The sequence below is a fragment of the Microtus pennsylvanicus genome, chromosome 6 (genome assembly GCF_037038515.1).
Source record: "Microtus pennsylvanicus isolate mMicPen1 chromosome 6, mMicPen1.hap1, whole genome shotgun sequence".
Taxonomy (NCBI): Eukaryota; Metazoa; Chordata; class Mammalia; order Rodentia; family Cricetidae; genus Microtus; species Microtus pennsylvanicus.
In genome coordinates, this window is record NC_134584.1 from 97,445,104 (window position 1) to 97,467,099 (window position 21,996).

The 21,996-nt window shown below is 52.3% G+C and overlaps 2 protein-coding genes across 5 annotated transcripts; one reads left to right on the plus strand and one right to left on the minus strand.

The window, feature by feature from the left end:
* Window positions 1-1,734: 1,734 nt before the first annotated feature.
* Znf319 (zinc finger protein 319) lies at window positions 1,735-10,068 on the minus strand. Of its 3 annotated transcripts, none has more exons than XM_075976996.1 (2): window positions 9,686-10,068; window positions 1,735-8,060 (listed from the first exon to the last, which is right to left on the minus strand). In XM_075976996.1, exon 2 carries the CDS (start codon window positions 7,804-7,806, stop codon window positions 6,061-6,063), a length of 1,746 nt encoding a protein of 581 aa, XP_075833111.1. In that variant the 5' UTR covers window positions 7,807-8,060; window positions 9,686-10,068; the 3' UTR covers window positions 1,735-6,060. The 3 variants fall into 3 exon arrangements, with proteins under 3 accessions (XP_075833111.1, XP_075833113.1, XP_075833112.1); XM_075976998.1 differs by lacking the exon at window positions 9,686-10,068 and adding an exon at window positions 9,472-9,636; XM_075976997.1 differs by lacking the exon at window positions 9,686-10,068 and adding an exon at window positions 9,447-9,636.
* On the plus strand, window positions 10,019-21,326 carry Usb1 (U6 snRNA biogenesis phosphodiesterase 1). 2 transcript variants are annotated; one of them, XM_075976999.1, is made up of 7 exons: window positions 10,019-10,633; window positions 11,496-11,662; window positions 13,294-13,477; window positions 16,232-16,285; window positions 17,813-17,918; window positions 19,179-19,262; window positions 20,336-21,326. In XM_075976999.1, the coding sequence occupies exons 1-7, from the start codon at window positions 10,530-10,532 to the stop codon at window positions 20,438-20,440; spliced, it is 804 nt and encodes a 267-aa protein (XP_075833114.1). In that variant the 5' UTR covers window positions 10,019-10,529; the 3' UTR covers window positions 20,441-21,326. The 2 variants fall into 2 exon arrangements, with proteins under 2 accessions (XP_075833114.1, XP_075833115.1); XM_075977000.1 differs by having other exon boundaries at window positions 10,557-10,657.
* Window positions 21,327-21,996: the final 670 nt, after the last annotated feature.

Genomic DNA, 21,996 nt, shown 5'->3' on the forward strand with positions numbered 1-21,996 from the left:
ATACACCCTTGTCCTGAGCCCCTCCTGTAATCGTGAACATGATGACCTAGGTGCGGGGAACCCTCAGGGAAGAGAGTCTCACAACCTGGTGCTATGTTAGGGCAGTTGACATTCGTACATACTCCTGGGTCTTCCGTGTCTCACCCTGCCAGAGGGCAGACTGCAGGGAGAGGTCCCAGCTGGGACAAATAGCCACTAAGCTCAAGAACTCAGTATGTTCCTGTTCCTGGAGTTTCCCTGGAGCCTCAGGTACCCACAAACCTGAAATCACGTGTCAAGTCATGTGTCCACATGCTGTTGTGTATTCCAAGGATAGACCCCTTGTTTTCTTTTTTTTAAAAATATTTATTGATTTATTATATATACAATATTCTGTCTGTATGTATGTCTGCAGGCCAGAAGAGGGCACCAGACCTCATTACAGATGGTTGTGAGCCACCATGTGGTTGCTGGGAATTGAACTCAGGACCTTTGGAAGAGCAGGCAATGCTCTTAACCTCTGAGCCATCTCTCCAGCCCCGACCCCTTGTTTTCTTATTCATCACTTGCTCCTTCCTTCCCAAATCCTTTGCACAGCTCTTGCGTGCCAAGGCTAATGTCTCAGGAGGAAGGAATTGAAAGGAAAATGGCCTCACTGGTCAGAATACATTATCATCTAGTATCTGCTGTTCTGCAGACAACCGGGCAGGAACCTGGGGAGGATTTGGCCTCCTCCATGCAAATCCAGTGAACAGCATTGGGAAGCCAATGGCAGAGCCCCTGAGGTGTCAGAGAAATGGTCACCCAAGGCAGGACTTCAGCATCCCTGCGGGTAATCTCCGGCAGGCCCATTTCTTCTCTGTCATTTGGAAGGAACACTTGAAGCTTTGATGGAGCAAGAAGGAACTGAGTGACCGGGATTTTATTTTTTTCTGGGCCTGCTTCCTTGACCCAGAATGACTAAGACAGATCACCACATGTGGCCCAGCTTTGGGGCCTTTGCCTGGGCCGGTGCTCTACGGAGTGCTCAGGTGACACAGACAAGCAGTCGGTCCTGCTTAATTGGTGCTTTGAACCCAGTGAGAAAAACAGGTTTGCAGGCCAAGCCACTTTAAACCAAACCACATTCCCCTAGTCCAGGATTCCGCAAGGGACAACCCATAGCAGTCATTAAGGCTCTTGTCCACTGGCTGTACGTTTAATACCAACTTTATATATACAAGAAATAGAAACTGTGTCTAACAATAAAGGGAGTAGAAAGCATAAGCAAAAACAATTGAGCATATACTTTTTATTAAGTTTTTAAGTGCTTCCCAGGCCCCATGAGGTAAGTCGTTTTAAATCCATTTACTAGCTGGTTAATTAAATGGACTTGGGGCTGAAGAGATGGCTCAGAGGTTGAGTGCTGGCTGCTCTTCTAGAGAACCCAGGTTCAGGTCTTAGCACCCACATGGAGGCTCCGAACCATCTTAACTCTAATTCCTGGGGATATAACCCTCTTCTGACCTCCAAGGGGCACCAGGCACACAGGTGGTGCACATACACGCACACGGGCAAAACACTCATTCACAGAAGTCTAAATAAATGGGCTTGAGGAAGCGGTGATTGGTCCAAGACCACAGAGCCCGTGACTAGCAAAGCTGGGAATTGAAAGCAGAGGAATTGTGACCGTGACCACTTCATTCTGCTTCTTTCCTGCTCTGAGAAACAAGCCAAGAGCGGGGACAAAAGCAGGGGTGCTTCCTGGAATTGGGGACTAAAGATGGGCTTAGAAGGGATGTCCCATTAGAAAACTAAGAAGCCAAGATTGGTGGTATATAGTCCCAGACAATCTGGAGGCTGAGGCTTAATAGACAGCCCAGTAGTTTGGGACTAGCCTGAGAAACAGACATAGGAATGCTCTCAGAAGTACTAGTGGTGGTCACTACCTCACTGCCTTGACCACCTCTTTACCTTCAGGGGTTCATGGCTCATTATAAACAGATCCCATAGGAAATCTTTACTGCAGTTGTAACCTTGGGGACAGTACAGCCAGCACGACCTCATCTCTAGGCCCTTTGGACCTGAACACAATCAGTTCCCTGGCGTTTCCAGACTCCACCACGCTTCCTCGCTGCTCTGTCCTACTCTTACGATCAAGTGTCCCAAACTTTGTTCAAAGCCACCCTTCCACTAGAAATGCTTTCCCCACTCCTTACAGCCCAGCCTTAAAGAGCCTCACATGTTCCCTTCTCTTTCTTCCCGAAGACCACAGCACAGGGGCCTTGGTTGTTTCAGGGTACCCACATATCTGGCCAGTAGTATTAGTTGCCAGCTCCTTTTACCTCTATTAAGAGGTTCAGGAATGGGATCTGGGGTCTCAAGAACCAATGCAAGCAAATTTGAACTCAATGAAATTCCTACTATAAAGAAACAGTAGTGTTTATTACAGAGCAGCATGGGGGAAATGCATCATAGCCCAGGGGCTGGGGCGGGCTCAGAAATAATGCTCAAGCTGAGATGGGGCATGGTGAAGATGTGGGACTGTTCCCGGATGGCAGTGGCCGGTTTTACTGTGTTTGCCTGTGGCTGCATATACATGTGGAGGCTGGAGGTCAACATGGGTGTCCTCAATCATTCCCCACCTAATTTTTTGAAACAGGGTCTCTCACTGAATCCAGTATTCACCAAATGGCTAGACTGACTGGTAGGAGCTCCAGGAATGCCCATATGTCCTGTCATTCCCCCACCTGTGCTCCCAGCCTACGGATACAACCATGTAGGTGTTGGGTATTCAAACTCAGGTCCCCATGCTCGAGCAGTAGGTACTGTGCTAACTGGACCTTCTCTTCCACCCCTCTACTTCTGACTCATTTAAACTCGTCTGAAGTTCTTGTCTTGTGCCTGGCAAACAGCGGCGCTCAGTTATGGTCGTGGAAGAAACAAAGGCAGGAATGCAGAGCCAGGGTTGGGTGGGGACATAGGGAAGGGGGAGACCCCACAACCCTGTCCCCACAGACTGCCATTTATAGGATACTGCAGCAGAAGCCTCTGGAGATGCAGACTGATAGCAGCCAAGGCTCTTCCTGGGGTTGTGACCTCTAGGGACCGAAATGCTTGCTTGAGGGTGGGATGCAGACCTCATCACCAGAGCCTGGCTGCGGGCCTTCTGGACTGTCACAGGGCGAGTAGTCCTGGGTGGGACGTCGTCAGTCAGCTCTGTAGGGAGAACAGGGTTATGGACCAGGAAGGAGGTGCAGGTTGGAGGTGACCTTCTGTGGCAGTACCACGAGAGCAGGCCCTTTAAGGACCTACCCCTCTGCCTGCACAGGAAGGCAGACAACAGTAGTTTGGGTTTGTCAAGGAGCTGAGCACCAGCTGGGGCAGGAGGAACATTTTGTTGCCTTGATCCCCTGGCCGGACTGGGTGTCAGGGACAGTCCTGGTCAGAAAAGTGACCTGGAGCCAGAATGCCAGGGATGTCCTGGCCACATTGCCTGTCTTCCACATGTGTGCAGATGGAACTCCAGGGCACTTACCACTGTGCGGCTTGAACAATCCCCGAGCCTCCAAATGGTCTGGACAGAGGAGCATTCAGGCCTGTCCTACCGCACAAGTAGAAAATAAGCGGGGCCTGGAGCCTGGCACAGACACAAGGAATGGGTCACTCTTAGAACACGCGTGGTATGGGTAGCTCCGTGCCCTTTAACTTTCCACCTTTTACCTAGGACAGGGTGCCTTGGCTCTCAGATGCCAGGCTGAGGGCTATCTCTCCCTCTCTCCAGTTCCACTCTGGCCTATGTGAGTTGCAGACAGACTGCTGTAGGCAAGAATGGAGCACAGGAGAAATGTGTGTAAGGTCGGAGGTAAAGGCACTGGGCTCGGCTCACCAAGCCACTATAGGGCAGACCAAACGGTGAGAGTGGGCTGGCCGGGCTTGGTGGATCCACTGCTGTTCCAGGGAGCACCTGAATACATTTTTTGCCATCTCCAGCTTCTGACTTTTCATGAGCTGCTAGTTTCTCACAGTCTAGCTCCCTCCTCAAGGGCTATGGTTAAACCTTAAAGTCAGGTGGGGTGTGGAACACTGCACCTGGTACCTGTCAGCTTGTCCACAGCTTCCCCTCAGTCTCAACGACTTCATGCTATTCTCACAACAGAGGCAAGTTAGCCTCCCAGTTTGGTTTTTGGTGGCCAGATGAGGCAACTATGTCAAAGAGGTTAAGTGACCAGTCAAAGGTCACACAGCCGGAAGCCTCAAAGCTCAGGACTGAAGCCTAGCCCCCACCTGCCTCTCTGGTCTGTGTGGCTTTCAGCCTCTGCACCTCCCATCATTCCCTTCGGAAAGAACAGTGGCAGAGCTGTGGGCCGCACCGGTCAAATGTCTTTACTTCTAGAGCATACGTCACACTCACTGGATATTAACATCAAAAGTGGCTGCCTAAAATGGAGTCATTCTTTTAAAAATTCCAAACTCTCATATTTATATATGATCCAAAATGACATGAAAGTAAGCTATACAATGTTATGAATAGTATAACAAACTGCTTTTAGAATGCAAAATCAAAGGGGAAATGAGCAGGTAGGACTGGACTGTTGTAGCCTGAGTTCCAGTCTGTTGAGGCTTTGTGACAAGAGTCAGGTCAAGAGGAGTGTTAATATGTCTCTGCGGCCACAGGCCAGAGCCTGGGCAGACAGAGCAGGTGCATGCGGCCAGCTGGACTTTTGGAGATGAGAGGTGTGGTGGTGTCCTCCTACCGTCTGGCCCTTGGCTTGGGAGCCAGTGAGTCTTCTTTCAAGACTCATGGACGGGGGTGGGGGGAGGGGGCTGAGGAGGGCATGGGCAGGGCTGGGTTGAGAATGATGACTTTGACAACAAAGATCCTTCAGGTTCTTGAGGTGGCTCTGGCCATCCAGTGATGGTGGCCGACCATGTACCTGCTAAGAATGCTGCCCAATAGGCTCCTTTATCCTTGTGTCCCCAAGTCTGCTAAAGGAGGCAGGCTGTGAGTAGCCAAAGGCCCAAGGGGACGCTAGGACTCAACATAGAGCAGGTTGTTTTGGCAACAGTGCCCAAGCCCATGACCAGACTGCTGGCTCATGGTATCCATGGGTCAGAAGGGCTCTGTGGGGTGAGAAGCCATTCCCCACCCTGGATGCCCATAACTCCATTTGGCAGGGCTGGGACAAGCTGAAGTCATGACTCTGAGCCTCAGACACTTTGGTTCTTACAATTTGGGAAGAAGAGGCCTGGTTATGACTGCTGGGGAAATCATGGGCTTGGTCCTCCTTCCTCCCCACCCAGGAATGAGGTTGGAGTAAGGGGACTAACAGCCTCCCCCTTCTATAGCTGCAGCTCTGCCAAGGGCGCACTCACTGCCCTGATGCTCAGAACCACTCACAGGCAGGAGGGGCTTCCACAGACTCAGGACTGCCCTTGGCACACAGGCTTGTGTCCCTTTCCCTGTGGACAGCACTGGCTGACCCGAGGGTGTCATGGGATGTCTCTGCTTCCCCCACCCTGGCCCTAGGCTTCAAGTACCCCCTGCCCAAAGACTCCTATCCTACTTATCTCAACTATCAGAAACTTGGGGTTTGGGCACATTCATCCTAGCTTGGGCAATCTGAGACTGTAGCTCATGGTCCATACTCTATGTCTCCAGAACTGTCACAAAGCTGGCCTCCCCCCCCCTAAAAAAAAATCAATCTGAAGAGAAACCCTACTTCCTTCTTCCAGAGTCACCTGACTTCTAACTAGGCCGAACAATTTGGGAAGGCTGGGTTGACATCCCTCACACCTAGGGCAGAGGCACCTGACTACAGGTGGGATTCAAGTTCCCTATAGATGGGGGGGGGGGGGAGGCGGGGAGCAGGATCTCAGAAAGCAAGTTCTGTCGTGGGGTAGAGGTTAATGGAATCTGGTCTGGCCCCAGCAGTTTGGCTCCTCCCATGGCTGGTCTGGTTCTAGAACTGAACATGCATACCCTCCACCTGCCCAGAACCCTTTGGTCCTCACTCCTGAGGAGGGAGCTGGTTGACAGGCTTGCTGCCATGCAGCTGCAAGTAGGCGAAACTGGACAGGGCAGGTGGTGGCCCCAAGGCCTCAGGGCAGGCAGGCCGCCACCTGGTAGGCGCCCTCTGCAGCTGCAGCGGCAGCGCTGTGCTGGGCACTGTGCTCCTGGAGCAGCGCCACATCCAGGAAGCGTTCGCCACACCACACACACTTGAACTGCTGCTCGCGGGCGTGCACGCCCTGGTGCTTGTTGAGATGCTCACGCTGCTTGAAGGCTTTATCGCAGTTGGGGCACTTGTAGGGCTTCTCACCCGTGTGCACCCGCCGATGACGCTGCAGGTCTGAAGCGTACTTGAAGCGCTTCTCACAGTCCGGGCATTTGAGCGGTTTCTCCCGGGCCGGGTCACAGCGGTGCTGCACGAACTCCGAGGAAGAGAAAAAGCGGCGCTCACACAGGGTGCAGCGCAGAGGCTTCTCTGCGGCTGCGCAGTGCGACAGCTGGTGCTTCTGCAGGGCAGACGCCCGCTTGTAGGCCTTGTTGCACACCGGGCACTTGAAGGGCCGCTCTGTGGAGGTCGGCAAGCACTTGTGCCTCAGCAGCTCAGCAGACTGGTCGAAGCCCTTCTGGCACACGGGACACTTGAAGAGAGTCTCCAGGGTGTGCACGTGCTGGTGGTAGAGCAGGTGGCTCGGCTGCCCAAAGCCCTTCTCACACAGGCCGCACTTGAAGGGCTCCTCCGTCTTGTGTGTGCGCCGGTGCCGCATCAACGCATACTGCTGCTTAAAGCCCATGGGGCACAGGTCACACTTGAAGGGCCGCTCGGCACTGTGAGTGCGCTCATGCTGCCGCAGGTCCGATGGCCTCTTGAAGGCCTTCTGGCACTCACCGCAGCGAAAGGGCCGCTCACCGCTTGGGGTGCAAGGGTGCTGCAGCAACTCCGACGACTCTTTGAAGTGCAGCTCGCACACGTTGCAGCGGAACAGGTGGTGCTCTCCCGAGTGCGCGTACATGTGGCGCACCAGGTGGGAGCGATGCTTGAAGGTCTTCTCGCAGACCGCGCACTTGTAGGGCCTCTCGGAGCTGTGCGTGCGCTTGTGGTGCACCAAGTGGGAGGACTGGCTGAAGCTCTTGTCACACAGCGTGCACTTGTATGGCTTCTCTCCAGTGTGGATCCGCTCGTGCCGGGAGAGCTCCGACAGGTGCTTGAAGGGTTTCTGGCAGATAGGGCAGCTGTAGGGCTTCTCAGGCTGTTCCGCAGGGGCGACATTAGCGGGTGGAGGTGCCGAGGGCAGCGATGGGGCAGTAGTGGTGGCCGGTTCGGCAGCCTCCGCTGGCTTATAGGTCTTATCACAGATGGAGCACTTCACCATGCCAGTGTGGGAGCTGTGGTGCTGAGCCAGTGAGGTGAGCAGTGAGAAGCCCATTTTGCAGACACCGCAGACAAAAGGCTTCTGCTCGGCCTGCACACACTGGTGTTCCAGCAGATCAGTGGCCTGATGGAATATCTTCAGACACTGTGTGCACTGGAAGGAGCGGTCGTGGCCTGCCAGGCACTGGTGCTCGTGAGGGCTGGAGAGGTGTGCAAGGTCATGGCCACACACACCACATTTGGGGCTGGGCTCCCCTGCTTGCAGAGGTGCATGCTGTGGGGGCTGCAGGCCTGGGTCAGGTTGCAGCAGTATGCCATAGACAGCACAGCCTAGCGGGTTCTCAGCCGTGCCCGGGGGCAGCGTGTGTTCAGCCAGGGCTGGGGGTGGTTCTGCATGGTGCTGAGGCTGTGGGGGCTGTGGCTGTTGTGGCTGCGTCTGTGGTGGCTGCTGCCAACTTTCCGACATACTTGGGAAGATGAAACTGGGTTTGGACAGTAATGGCTTCAGTTTCCCGCTCAAGGTGAACCCAACCCTGAGAGAAGCTACTGGATGTCGGGGCCGGACAAGGACCTCACACAAGGCACAGAGGAGGGCCGGTCAGATAGCCCTTGTCATGAGCCAAGAAGACAGCCTACAAGGCAGTGCTTACAGGGCAGGGGGCTCTTCGGGACAGGGTCCCAGCAATGTCGAGAAGGCTCTGCCTTCCCCAGTAATCGGTTCTGTAGGGAAGAGAGACACAGTGAACTTGAGGCAGGAACAAGTGGCCTTCCCCTTATCTTTTCCTATACTGCCCACACTCACAGCACAGATACAATCTACCTCAGGAGAGGGAGATGCTCCGGGCTGGAAAGCTGCTCCCCTCACGTGCTATTGAGGAAGTCTGGCGGCAGCTCCACCCCTCCACGCAAAGGGGAAGGGAGCTACGTCTGTGCCCATTTTCTTCAACTCCCGGTCCTTGGGCAGGGCGTCTCAGCCCCCACAAATCCCCTCTAGTTTCCATATGACCTTATTCAGTCAGGTGCCTCACAGGGTCTGGGGTGACCTGTCCCTAAGGCCTGCCAGCCCCTCTCACATTAACATGAGGACACCACTGTTAAAAGATCAGAGAAGTCTGCTGGCAGAAGGAAACCACACCCACAAGGCACCAGTCCTAAGGCAAACGGACTCTGGAAGCTAATATTAACACAAGGGTATTAAGGACCGTCTCAAAACCCTCTTCTTCATGGGACTGGTCCACGCTCTTCCTCACCTGCACCCCAGGCCTTTCCCAGGGCACGTGCATCTCTAGTTACAACAGGATGAATGGCCTTGCAGGGAGAGTTAAATGACAGGTTCATAGACCCACCCAAGCTGAACTTCTGTACTCTAACCATCTCCCAGAGGATGCCAGAGTTAGACAGGATAAAGCATGCCACAGGGTGCTTTTCTTCCAGGCTCAAAACATTCACAATAATCAATGCAAGATAAAGCCCACCCAACCCCAAATCTCTGCTTCTCCTCTTTGAGGAAGCCCAAGGCAATCCCAGAGAGGGAGAAACTTTTGGAACCAAAGGCAACCCCTTTCCTGGTTCTCGGCTCATCTGCCGCTTAAATTTAAAAGTGTGTTAAGTATTCTCTGAGAGAAAGGAAGAAAGGTGGAGAATGATCTCACAAGCCAGCCCAGCTTCTAGCTGTCCCGCTAAAGAAACCTAAGAATCAAGCTGAAAGTTGTCATCCTCAGCATCTTCTGGGAAAGGAGGGAATAAAGATGCTGCTGCGCCTTTATTCTAAGGAGTATGAAAAGCCGCCACAGCATTCCTAAGGTAGAGAGGAGGGGGCATTGCTCTGAACGCTGTCCGGTCTAGCTGTATCAATCTAACTGTGTGTTATTTTTCCTGGTATGAATGGCTGTCAATTCCAGCGGCCACCCCACTCTCCACCTTCAGGAGCAACCCCACTGCCTACCCCGACCCTTCTCCAGAAAGGTGAAGCCAGGAACACTCTCAGATCACTCTGCAAAGGGCAGGGGAGAGTAGGGGTGGGACTGGAAAAGCAAGGAGAAGCCCCCACCTGCGCCCCACCCCAGCCCTTCTTCCTCTCTGGGTAACTGAATGAAAGCTGGTCACCTCCAATCAGGCCCAGCTGGGCTACCTCCTGTCAGCTCTTGCTCCGGATGGCCCAGCCACTGCGTCCCGAGAAATGGTGGCTCGGGCCGAAGAAGGCCCCAGAGCCTCAAACCGTGCCCGGGAAGCGTCTGTGCTTCCAGGCCTGGCCTGGGCCGTCCGAGAGCTCAGGGGGGCTCTCCCGAGGTGCGATGGGCACTGGAGTGATCCCCCGATGCAGCCCCGGGTGCCCTGGCGCTCACCTGCTCCAGGCCGCCTGCGGGGTCAGGCGCGGGGCGAGCAGAGACCAGCTGCTTTCTCGGCTGCCTCTTTATTCCGGCTCCATCCGCCGCGGTGCGGCCTACGCGCCCTGCCAATCCCCGGCCTCGCGTAGCAGAGGCGGACCGCTTCGGGGCGGGAGACAGGTTTGTGGTGGCCGGAACCGACGAATCGACTCGCGCACTCGGGCTAGCGGGACCCGGGCAGCGGACGGACGAGCGAGCGGACAGACCGACGGTCTTGCAGAGACCGGCGGACGGGCGGGCGGCGCGAGGCCGGGGAGGCGGGGTCGGGGGAGGAGCCGCGGCCCGGGCGGCGGCTGCGGAGGAACCAGAGGCACTGTGAGAGGCCGCCCCCTACCGGGAACCCGTGGCCCGGCCGGCCGGAGCCTGTAGGTACGGAGGGGCGGGGCCGGAGCCTCGGGATCCGCTCCTCGAAGCCTACGGAGCAGAGGCGCCCGGGGGTCCAGCCCCAGCCCTATCCCCGCTGGCCACAGCCCGTCCCACCGCCTCTCCGGTCTTCTGCAGCGGACGTGCCGCTCGGCTCGCTCTCAAAAGGGACCCTGGGGCTCTGACTTTGTGCAGGGCTGACGAGCGGAGCAGCGCTGGGGCACTAGGGCGACTGAACGCGCCTAGAAGGCCGCCCGCAGCACTTACCGCGTAGCCGCGCAGTTTGCGGTAGTCCTCTGGGTCCCGCCCCCTCCGTCGCAAGGCCCCGCCCCGAGGTGGAGCTACTCTAGGTCCCGCCCCCTAGAGAGCACTTCCGGCTCATCGGAACTCGGGGCGCCGGCTTAAGGTGCCAGCGGATTCCGCCTGTGGTCAAGGCCCCATGAGCGAGGCGCCCCTGGTGGGCTACAGCAGCAGCGGTTCGGAGGATGAAGCGGAGACCGCCGCTGTGGGGCGGAGCAAACCCGGGTCGGGGGGCCGCCATTGGTGAGGAGCGAGGAAGTTTCTATCGCGAGGGCGCGATTCTTTGGAAACCCTGGTGGGATCCGAGCCTCCGGGATACCCGGGAGGGTGGGTCGGTTCCTCGGGAAGGAAAAAAAGGGACGACGAGGGAAAGAAGAATTCATAGCACACCCTGGACAAAGCCCCAAAATGGCACCACCACCGCCTTGGCTAAGGCAAAGTTGGGAGTGAGGTCATGGGTTCCAGACCAGCTCTAACCGGTGCATTTTTCTCCCTTGGTGTGCAAGCATGTTCCTTCCAAGATCTGTTTCTCCATTTGAACACAATGCAACAATCAAAGCTTTTCACTCGTCTAGTAAATGCTCAGTGAACAGCCACTGGGAGCCACACTGGAGACTGGACTCTCCAGACTGATGCAAAATCCATGGAGATCTTAGATTTCAAGGACCTTAGGTCCTTAAATACCGGTCTTTGCTGAGCGCAGTATGTCGTCAGTTCATTGCACAAGAGCTCTAGCAAATAGAAATATGCTTTACACACAAGGAAATGAGTGAACAAGATCACAGAGCTACTTCAGTTCAGGCCTGTTCGGCTAGGTAATAAGGACCTCCAAGCCACACTGCTGCCTGCTCTAGTGTTTCCCATGGGGACCAAGAGCCCCGCTGAGATCTGCCTCCCAGAATAACTGGGAGGCTTCGGTAATTCTAGAGCGCTGTGGCTCTCTAGAAGCTCAAACACCCATCTGGAGATCCACACTCAGCCGCTTGGCTGAGGAAGGGGGATCCGATTTGATGCCAAGACTGCTGTAGAATCACTGTGCATAAGGACTTAGAACTTTTGTTGTGTGTGCAAAGGGAGACCATGCTTGTTCTTTCTTCTTTTGCAGTGGCCAGAACCCCCTTCCCACTCAGAGGTTCCCGGTACCTGACAGTGTGCTGAGCATGTTCTCTGGCGTGGAGGAGGGGCCCGAGGATGACAGTACAAAACACGGGGGGCGCATTCGCTCCTTTCCCCATGAGCGGGGCAACTGGGCCACCCACATTTACATACCGTGTGAGTCCCTTACTAATGGCAAATGGCCAGAAACAGGTACCTCTTAGCTGTGGCTAGGAGGACGAAACCAGGGCCCTGTGTGCTGGACTCATCCCACCCCAGCCCTGAGGAGGTGACAGGCTGATCAGACCTGGCCGCACTGGGTGTTCTGGAAGTTACCGGCTTCTTAGGGGCTCTGTTTCCCTAAAGTGGGCTGATAATATCTATCTCTTCGGAAGGTTAAGTCGGATAATCAGCTTCTTAGCACAGCACACAAGGTGGCAGTTCTAACCTAGTGTAGAGTCTCCCATTATCAGCTCCAGAGTGCTGCATTCCTCATAATAGATGAACCTGCTTTTTTTTTTTTTTTGGCTTTTTGGAGAAAAGATCTCTCTGTGTAGCCCTGGCTGCCCTAGGACTCCGAGATCTGCCCGCCTTTGTCTCCCCAGGGCTGGAGTTAAAGGTGTGTGCCACTACCACCCGGCTTGAGCCCATATTATAATCACCAGACTTCAGTTTGTATAATGGGTAAATCTTGGTGTTGTATATTCTGTGAGTTTACACAAACCTAAAAAGATGTGCATCTACACTATTGTGGAGAGTGATACCACTGCAATACGAATTGTCATGCTCAACTTAGCCATCCCTGCCCTCCAGCAACGCGTTTCCACAAATCTGCCTTCTCCAAACCATCACAGAATTGGGATCGTTTAGTATTTAGCCTTTCAGATTGGCTGCTTTGGCTTAGTAGTGTACATTTAAGGTTCCTCTGTGCCTTGGCACACTTGAAAGTTCATTTCTTCTTAGTGCTAATATTCCACTCTCTGGCTGCATGTTCACCTACTAAAGGACATTTTGGTTGTTCCTTACTTTGAACAGATATGCCTAAAGATGCTTTAGGCGGGCATGACTTTAATCTCAGCACCTGGGGGTAGAAGCAACCCCCAAGTTGAGTTTGAGTTCTAGGCCAGCCAGAGCTACATAGTAAGACCCTGTCTCAAAAAAATAAAATAAAGTAAAATAAAATATATGCTATATGGTGGTGGCTCACGTCTTTAATCTCAGCACTCAGGAAGCAGGGGCAGGCAGATCTCTGTGAGTTAGAGGTTCTTTGTTTTCTGTACTCCTCATTAGGTGTTTCTCAGTCTGCCCCCCAAAACCCCTTGGCTGTGTCTGTTCAGCGCAGACATTTTAAAGTGTAATGAAGTTGATCTTATTGATTCTGATAGCTAATGAACAATACAGAGGTCTGAATGTGGCCCTTCATGTGTGCCCATATGTATCATACACACATATACACATATCATATACATTTATTTTAAGACATTCTCATTAAAATATTGGCAGGTTGTCAGACATAGGCTACACCTGAAACTCAGTTAATAAGGGCTTCTCTGCTCTCCGGGCCTTTTTTTTTTTTTTTTTTTTGGCTTCTTTTTTCGAGACGGTTTCTCTGTAGCTTTAGGGTCTGTCCTGGAACTCGCTCTTGTAGACCAGGCTGGCCTCGAACTCACAGAGATCCGCCTGCCTCTGCCTCTCGAGTGCTGGGATTAAAGGTGTGCGCCCCCACCACCCGGCTTCTCCGGGCTCCTTATTCCTCTGTGACAGCTTGGCTGCGGCCAGTCTACTCTCCTCACTCTTCTCTTCTCTAGACGAAGCGAAGGAAGAGTTCCTGGAGCTGCTCGACATGCTGCTGCACCGAGCTCAGACGTTCGTGCCCCGACTGGTGCAGATGGAGGAGTTCCACCTCAGCCTGTCTCAGAGCGTGGTTCTCCGTCACCACTGGATCCTTCCCTTCGTGCAGGTGCTCAAAGATCACATGGCCTCTTTCCAAAGGTGAGCACTTCCCTCTTCTGTCTGTCGTGTCCGTCATATGTGTCTCCCCCCGCCCCTTGTGCTTGGAGATAGAAATGGTGCCAAGCGAGAAGACCAGACCTGAGGCTGCTGTGTCCCCTCCTGTGTGATGCGGGCACCTCACATGAACTGCTCAGCTTCTCTCCCTCTGTTGATGCAGAAACCCTGCTGTCTGTCTCTGTGCTCGCGCCTAGGGCTTCCAAATATGTGAGAGCAGCTCTCATACCGAGTCTGCAACTCTCCAGAGACTGACTGAGTATCCTACAGTTCAGTCCTGACACCAGGGCTCCAGAGGGCAACCTCACAGCCCAAGGGCTTTGTCCCACCAGCTGCCCTCAACAGTAGACGCCAGCTCACGTTAGGTCCCTAGGTCAGCCAAGAATTCTGATTTTGTTATGGATCAGAGCTAAGATCCCACCCCACTGCTCAGGGGGCCTGAGGAAGGAATTTGCTCCATTGCAGTCAGTTGGTGAGCAAACCAGGACTATAGCACTGCTCAGTCTCGTCCACTGTGATTGCCACTACCAGATTCAGTAAGCCAGCTGTATACTAGCAGGTCTGTCCCAGATGCCAGAACCCAACCTAAATTGACTTCACCCAGCTGGAATTACAGATGGGTTCAGAGACGGCCCTAGTTTCATGCATGAGGAGATGGACGTGGCCAGAGATGTTACCTGAGCTGTGTTGTCTCAGCTCTGTCCCATGAGGTTTGACTTCCTTCTCTCAATGACAAGGGAAACCACCAGTATGTATGTGTGTGTCTTCTTGTGAGTACAGGTACATGCATGTTGAAGTCAGGTGTTGGTCCTTACCTTCCACATTGCTTGAGATGGGATCTCTTTATTGTTTTTCTGCCGTGTGTCTCAGACTGCATAGCCCCTGAGCGTCCAGGATTCTCCCACCTGTCACACCTCCCGATGGGAGCACTGGAAGTGCAGATGCTCACACTTCTGTGTCCAGCTTTTACATGAGCTCCAGAGTTTTGAACTCACATCCTCACACTTGTCCAGCTACAACTTTTACCCACTGCACTATCTCCCCTACCCTGCAGGCTCCTTTTAAAATGTGTTTATTAGTCTTGAGGGGTGGTGCTTCGGCAGTAAGAGCACTGGCTGTTGTTGCAGAGGACCTAGATTCAGTTCCCAGCTCCAATTGGCAGCTCAAGCTGTCTGTAACTCTAGCTCCAGAGGCTCTGATGGCTTCTTCTGGCTGCCATAGGCACTCCGTACATGTGCACAGACTACATGCAGATAAAACACTCGAAAAGGAAAATTTAAAGTGTTTGTGGGTGTGGGCGTGGCATGCCCATGCATATGTGTATGGGGTCTGTGCCTCTGCATGTGGAGGCCAAAAGCAGACATCAGCTGTCCTTGTCATTCTCTGCCTATTCCTTTGAGACAGGGCCTTTCTCAAACCTGGAGCTTGTGTTTTCTTGGCTAGGCTTGGAACCTGCGAGCCCCAGCAATCCTCTGTCCAGCTTATAGCTGGGGTTACAGGTGTATAAAGGATGCCCAGCTTGTTAGTTGGGTCCTGGTATCAGAATTCCAGTCTTTCATATATTTCCATGTGATTTCAGCAGACGTCATGGGAATGACTTTGGTTAGTCTGACTCTGCTCATATTCTCCCCTTAAGTAAAGAATGGAAATGCCCTTTCCCTTATTCTAGAGGATACTGCCCTTTTCTTCCTGGACAAACTAGCATTCAGGCTGGGTGATCAGCAACATTGTCATGGTAACAAGACTGACAGGTGCACTGCATGCTGCATGAAGGTGAGAAGCCAGTGCATGATAGTCCATGAACAAGGTCTGGTGGGAAGCCACTCCCCCGGCATCCTAGTGGGCACTAGTTCCTTATCAGAGCAAGCTGGAACCTCTGAAATGACCCAAGAGTCATCCAAGAATATCATTCTCTGTGGGGCATGTGTGTGGCTTGTTGCCCTTCTCACCTGAGGACCAGAGAGCGGCCCCTGGAGTGCTGGTTTGTGTCTTTGAGGAAGTGGACTCGATGTTGTCTTTGCTCCATTTACTGCCCTGTGTCCTCAGTGAAGCTAGAGCAGGCGCAAACCCTCAGTGCACTGAGTTGAGATGACCAAACCTGGGCACTTCAGTAACTAATACAGGTTCTGGGTGAGTGGGGTTTCTGCCCTACTTTCCACCGCCAGACCCGCTTCAACAGAGACTCACTTTTTAGGCGAGACCAAGGGCTTTGCAATCAAATGGACTGAGCCTCATCTCCTGCCTCACAGGTCCAGTTTCTTGTCTGTAATTATAGGGCCTGCCTCACAGGGTCATATCAACTGTTTCCACCCACACAATGAATGATTTTCTCAGTACCTAGGTGGTTTCAAGTTGCCTATTGGAATGGACTGTTCTTTGCAAAGCAAACTTTTTTGCTTCTACAGGGGTAATTTAGGGTCTTGTCTAACTATAAGATATTTTTAGTTCAATCATGGAATAACAATATTGCTTGTAAAAATGAGTTAATTATATTTTAAATTGCTGTTTAGGGGAGGTATTTAGAGGGACTGCTGTTGCTAGTTTGTTTGTTGAGATAGACTGCTACTGTAAATTGAGATCTTCTGCCTCGGTCTCCAGAGCACAGACTGTAGCACCCATCACCATCCCCTGCTGAAAAAAAGGCTGGGGATTTTTTTGTTTTGTTTTGTTTTTAAACATGAACTATTGTTTATGTCTTTCTTTTTTTTCTTGAAATATCTTTCTTCTTTTAAATTTCAGGTTCTTCTTTACTGCCAACCAGGTAAAGATTTATACCAACCAAGAGAAAACCAGGTGGGTCCCTGACTGTATTGCAAAGATTGAAGGGATACACTTCGCTTTCACATATATTATGGGGCATCTGTTCTCCAAAATAAAATAAAGAAAGAAAGAAATATTAAAAATAAACAAAACTCAAGCTTATTCAGGAGCACTGAGGGAGTTTGGGGAGCAGTGCAGGTGCAGGAGAGCCATCTCAGTATAGAGCAGCCTGAGCAGGTGGAGCCGGTTCCTGTCTAGCCCCCTCCCTGCCATTGTGATGAGCTCCCATTACCTTCCCTTCCGCACCATTTCTCACTTCCCCTTTCTCGCCCATTGCCAAAGGAGCCAATGAGGTTTGAAAACGTAGAAGTCCTAAAGCATTAAGTGAACATAAGCAGGCATTTTTAGCCTGGCAGTGATGGCACATACCTTTAATCCCAGCACTTGGGAGGTAGAAGCAGGCAGATCTCTGTGGTTTCAAGGCCAGCCTGGTATAGAGCTAGTTCCAGGACAGCTAGGACTACACAGAATAACCCTGTTGTTGAATTACCTCAGGTCGAGAAATAACCAGGCTAACTAAAAGATAAAACAATTGTGTTTTTATTAATTATAAAGGGCAAACTCACGAAACAGGAACGAGAAGTTCAAGCTCAGCTGTGCTGCTAGGGAACCACAGAGAGAGCACACAAGCCACATTTTTCTCTGGCTCTCAGAAAGCCACACCCTAACTTGGTCCCACCTCTTAAAGATAATTGGTTGACAAAGATTCCCCATCACCCTGTCTCAAACTTTCCCCTCCCCATCCCAAAAAAAGAGGGCATTTTTATCTGCAGGGCCTCCTGTTTAGTTCATTCACCAAGCCACCCCTCCCAGCCACTCTGAGAGGGCTCAATTCTCCCTTCAGTCTAGGCTACAGAACTTTAGAATATAAGGTGAAGGGTTTCCAGGAGTGGGAAGCCAACTGTGTCAGATACTACCAAGCAAGTGAGGACAGAATCCGTGACTCTGATAACATAGAGATCACTATACTCATTGGCCGCTTTGACAAGAGCATTTCTAAGGGAGGTTTAAAAGTTGGAGACCAGATACTTTAGAGGAAAACAGCAGGCCACCATTTTGTTGTTGTTGTTTTACGGTGTTTTGTTGAGAATGGGATGAGGGCTGGCTGAAGATGCAGGTTCACGGGAGGATTTAATTGCTGAGGACAGCAGTTCTCACCTGCAGGGAAAAGCGGGTACCAGAGAGCAGAACCTGGAGAGGGTGACGAGCCTAGGAATCTGCCCGAGAGTGGAGCGGGCAAGGGGGCGAGGTGTGCAGTGGTAGATGAAGGCTGCCCTGCAGGGCTCCTTAGACAGGAGAGGAGGCATCCAGTGAGGGCAGGTTTCTAAGTGAGGGAGGAAGGGGGTGGAAGGTGGTCCACGGAGCAGCAGGGATGCACTGGAAGATGGCTGAGCCACGGGCCAGATCCCTGGCTTCCCGTTGGATGCCTCCTCCTGCTTGTGAGGTTGCGCTCTCGCAGGCTGCATTTGTGCCCCTGTTGACTCCACTGCCTCTTCCTAGGACTTTCATCGGACTCGAGGTCAGCTCAGGGCATGCCCAGTTCCTGGACCTGGTTTCAGAGGTAGACAGAGTCATGGAGGAATTTGACCTCACCACCTTCTACCAGGTAATGCACACGGTTGAGGAAAATGAACAGAGATGATTACTGTCTGTCACGGGCTGCTGCCCTCTGGCCCGTCTAGAACAGAGCATCCTCAGAGAAGCCCCATCAGAGGCAAACTAAAGAAGCCTCCAGAACCTCCCCATGTGGACCCCTGAGCCAGCGCACAGGATTGGGATCTGGGGTGTCACAAGTTGTAGTCTGCCAAAAGCCCAACATCAGAACACTGTTTGTGCATCTTGAGATTTGTGCTTTCAGCTCTGTGAGGTGTCCAGCTTTGCCTTGTTCGTAGGCATCTCCAGCACTTAGTAAAATGGCCTTTCTGGAAGAGCTGTAGCTTCACATCCTCACTGTCCCTCTCTCTATCCTGTGGGGGCTCAGAGTCCAGCTTGAGTGGCACAGCTTCAAAAGGCCATTGGTTTTATTCTTTGTGTTTTCAAAACCATGCCAGCCGTGCAGTTATTTTTAAATAGAGATAATTATTGTTTCTCCAAAATTGTTGACATTTTTGAGTTTTGTTCTTTTAATTTGAAAAGTATGGCCTCTGCTGGAAGGTTCTGGATCAGAAAATAGAGTCAGAGCCAGGCATGATAGTGCATGCCTTTAACCCTGAAGCTGGAAGTCCAAGATTAAGGCAGCTATATGATTGGTTTCATATGATGAGGGCTGTGGCTTGTAAGAGGCATCCCTCACTGTGCTCTTCCCTCATGGAGGAAAAGGAGCACATAGCTCTCTTCACACCCCCCCTTAGTTTTTAATTATTTTTGTGCTATGGATGCTTTGCTTTCCTTTCCGGCTACGCACCATGTGTGTGCAGTGCCCTTGGAGGCCATAAGAGGGCGTCGTATCCCCCTGGGACTAGTATTCCAGACATTCCTTACAGAGTCTGGTTACCATCAAGTGGGCACTGAGGATCAAACCTTTGTCCTCTGGAAAAGCTGCCCGTGTTCTTAACCGCCGAGCCGTTGCCCATGCACATCTTTTGCTGAGGTCTCCACCCTGTGCCCTCATCTAACCCTGATCACCTCCAGACACATCACACTGGGGTCAGGCTTTCCTGTTTGCAGTTGGGGAGGAGTACAATTCAGTCTGTAGTGGGGACCAGCACAAGCCACTTTGTGGGCAGGGGACGGGGCAGGACTTCAGCCCTCGGCACTGGCCAGGGATCCTACAGGGAGACCTGACGGGACTGTCATAGACCTGCTGTGATGGATGGGCCTGCCATGGCATCCCGTGGTAGCCTGAGTCCCTCCTTCTCTTCCCTAGGACCCTTCATTTCATGTCAGTCTGGCCTGGTGTGTGGGTGACGCACGGCTCCAGCTGGAGGGACAGTGCCTGCGGGAACTACAGGTGAGTTTCCAGGGCAGGGCGCAGAGCTCTGAGCTCCAGAGTGATGACGAACCAGTGACAGAAAGGGAAGGACTGGACACTGGAACCTAAATCTGTAGGAATCTGAGTGGCATAGAAGAGGCCCTCAACCCCGCCTTCCTCTCAGAGTGTCACCCCTGAGCCAGCAGCTGGGATCTAAGTGGCACTCAGGGCAACAGAACTGCACTGTAACAAAACCTCTAGGACTTTGTGTGCCCCGCCTTACACCTGACATGGGATGAGGGTGACCTCCCCCACCCTGGCCCAGCCATTTATCTGAGGTCAGAGCTTTGGGTCTGGCAGTTGTAAATAGAGAAAGAATGCCAGGTACCAGGAACCTCCTGCCCTCCGCGCCTGTTACATCACGGATTTTACTTTTGATTCAGGTCTCACAAGGTCTCCTTGCTGGGCCTGGAGCTTACTGTAGAGCAGGCAAGCCTCAAACTTGCCATGTTTCTCCTACCTCAGATTCTGAGATCGCAGGCCTGTGCTGCCAGGTCTGGCTACATTTTGATAGCCGGTAGAACAGGTGACCTTCCCGGCATGCCCGTGCACAGTGCCTGGCTGTGTGCGAGTCGATAGCTCTCCTGTTTTTCTCAAGAGAAGCCAGAAATTCAGATTTTTATGTGCAGTCTTCTGATTTTCTGGTGTTGGCAACTGATTTGGATCTTATTTTTTTATTCTATTTTATTTTGGCTTGGTTTTTCAAGACATGGCCTCTTTTAGTAGACCAGACTGTCCTCAGTGCCTGGTTTGGATTTTTAAAAAGTACTTTGCAAGTCAAAATCTGTACCGGCCTTGGGCCATGATCTTTGTTGGTACCTTCCTTTTGGCTTGGTCATGTGGAAGGCAGCAAGAGCTCCAGGAGAGCCCAGCCCCAAACTAAACCAGAGGGCTCCGTGTGTCCTTACTGTCAGCAGAAGTGGAGGTGACAGGCCCTAGCTCATAAGATTGTAAGGTGACTGGTATTGCCCAGCCTATCAGACTGGCGTTGTTTGTGGTGCGTCGGGGTCCGATTCCTCTTAATGTGGCTGTCATCTCCCTGCTGGCTGAAGGAAATCGTGGATGAGTTTGAAGACTCTGAGATGCTGCTGCGTGTGCTGGCTGAGCAGGTCCGCTGCAAGTCCGGGAACAAATTCTTCTCGATGCCTTTGAAGTGAACTTTGCCCCATGCCTCTCTCTGGGCCAGCTGAGATGGAGGAGCTTGCTGCCATCTCTGGTGTACCCCCAGCAAAAAGCCCTAATCACACACTTAGCGCTGTTGTAGTGGGCTCCTCTCTCCTGGTCCTTTAGGGTGGTAGGTGGGTAGGTTGCTGCTGTGGTGTGGTCATTTCCAGAAATCACCAGTAGAGGGCAGCCCGGACCTCTAATTCTTCTGTCAGTCTAGGAAAAGAAAATGAGCCCTGCTGGGGAGCCCACCCCAGGGGAGTCCCCACTGAGGTCTCCCCCTGCAGTGATCTGTATCGATGCCATTGGCCAACACATAGTTTTTAAACTCAGTGTGCCCAGACTCACCTCTGTCAAACTTGGGGCTTCAGTGAGTCTGTCATCCCCCCTTTAATCTCCTTTATTTATCACTTTTTCCCTTCATCCCATCCTGTGCCAGGAGAGGTCATTTCAGGGCCAGGGCACGGGGTGCTAATTTGTGGTCAGCAGCAGTTTTCTTCATTCCTTCCTCCCACTTACCCAGCCAGGTGCCCGGGGAGAGCCCAGCAGATGTTTCGTCTTGGCTGGCTATAGCTGCCGGCCAGGCCTCCAACACCTATGACCCCTGGACTCCCCCCATCCACTTTACCAAAGAAGCACAGAGACACCTTCCCTCCAGGCAAAATACTCCTGCCCTTGGGGCTGAGCATTCTTCAGGGGTGGGGTGGGGTGGGAGGTGGAGAGGGCCAGGGAGGCACAGGGGATTTTATTTTCCACCAAGCTCTTCTCGGGGCAAAGAACCAATCCTCTCCAGTTGTCATGGGGATTTCTAGTGATGGATGAAGAAATATTTTTTTACAGTTTTAAATTATGTTCAACAAATAAAATCTGCCTTTTTAATGTGGTGTCTTCTTTTACACTACTCCCACTTTTAAGGTGAGCGGTGCCGCTGCCTCCCCTCCGGCCGTGCTGCACGGTCCAGGGGGTTCTTGTGAGGCTTTGTTATGATTAGAGATTTTTATGTATTTATTTGTCTTAGCGTAGCATGTGTGTGTACAGGCACATGAGTTCCACAAACGGCTCTCAAGAGTCAATTCCTTCCTGCCACTTTGTAGGCTCCATGGTTATTCTGAAAATGTACTTCTAGCCAGTGAGCCATCTCGCTGTCCCTCTGTGGTAACTGTGACTCAAGAAAAAAAAAAATGTTGGGTTTGGGGATGCTGGAGAGGTAGCTGCTCTTTCAGAGGACATAGATTTGATGCCACACCCATGTGGCAGCTCATAACCATTCGTGACTCCAGTCCTTCTGGCCCCTCAGGCACCGGAATGTACGTGGCGCACATACATGCAGGCAAAACACCCATACTCATAAAATTTTAATTAAAAAAAAAAGGATAATGGGAGCTGGAGAGCTAGCTCAGTCAGTAATACTCTTGCTTTGCAGGCATAAGGACCCGAGTTCAGTCCTCAGAACCCCACCTTCAAAAAGCTGTTGTGGTACTTGTAACCTCTGCACCAGGGAAGCAGAGACTAAAGGATCCCTGAGCTTACTCGTCAGCCAGCCTCACCT

Bases quoted from the DNA above. Each gene is read 5' to 3' on its own strand.
- Znf319 (XM_075976996.1), bottom strand. From the start codon at position 7,806: ATGTCGGAAAGTTGGCAGCAGCCACCACAGACGCAGCCACAACAGCCA.
- Usb1 (XM_075976999.1), top strand. From the start codon at position 10,530: ATGAGCGAGGCGCCCCTGGTGGGCTACAGCAGCAGCGGTTCGGAGGAT. The intron at 16,286-17,812 runs GTGGGTCCCTGA...GCCTCTTCCTAG, and splicing joins ACCAACCAAGAGAAAACCAG to GACTTTCATCGGACTCGAGG. The intron at 19,263-20,335 runs GTGAGTTTCCAG...TGCTGGCTGAAG, and splicing joins AGTGCCTGCGGGAACTACAG to GAAATCGTGGATGAGTTTGA.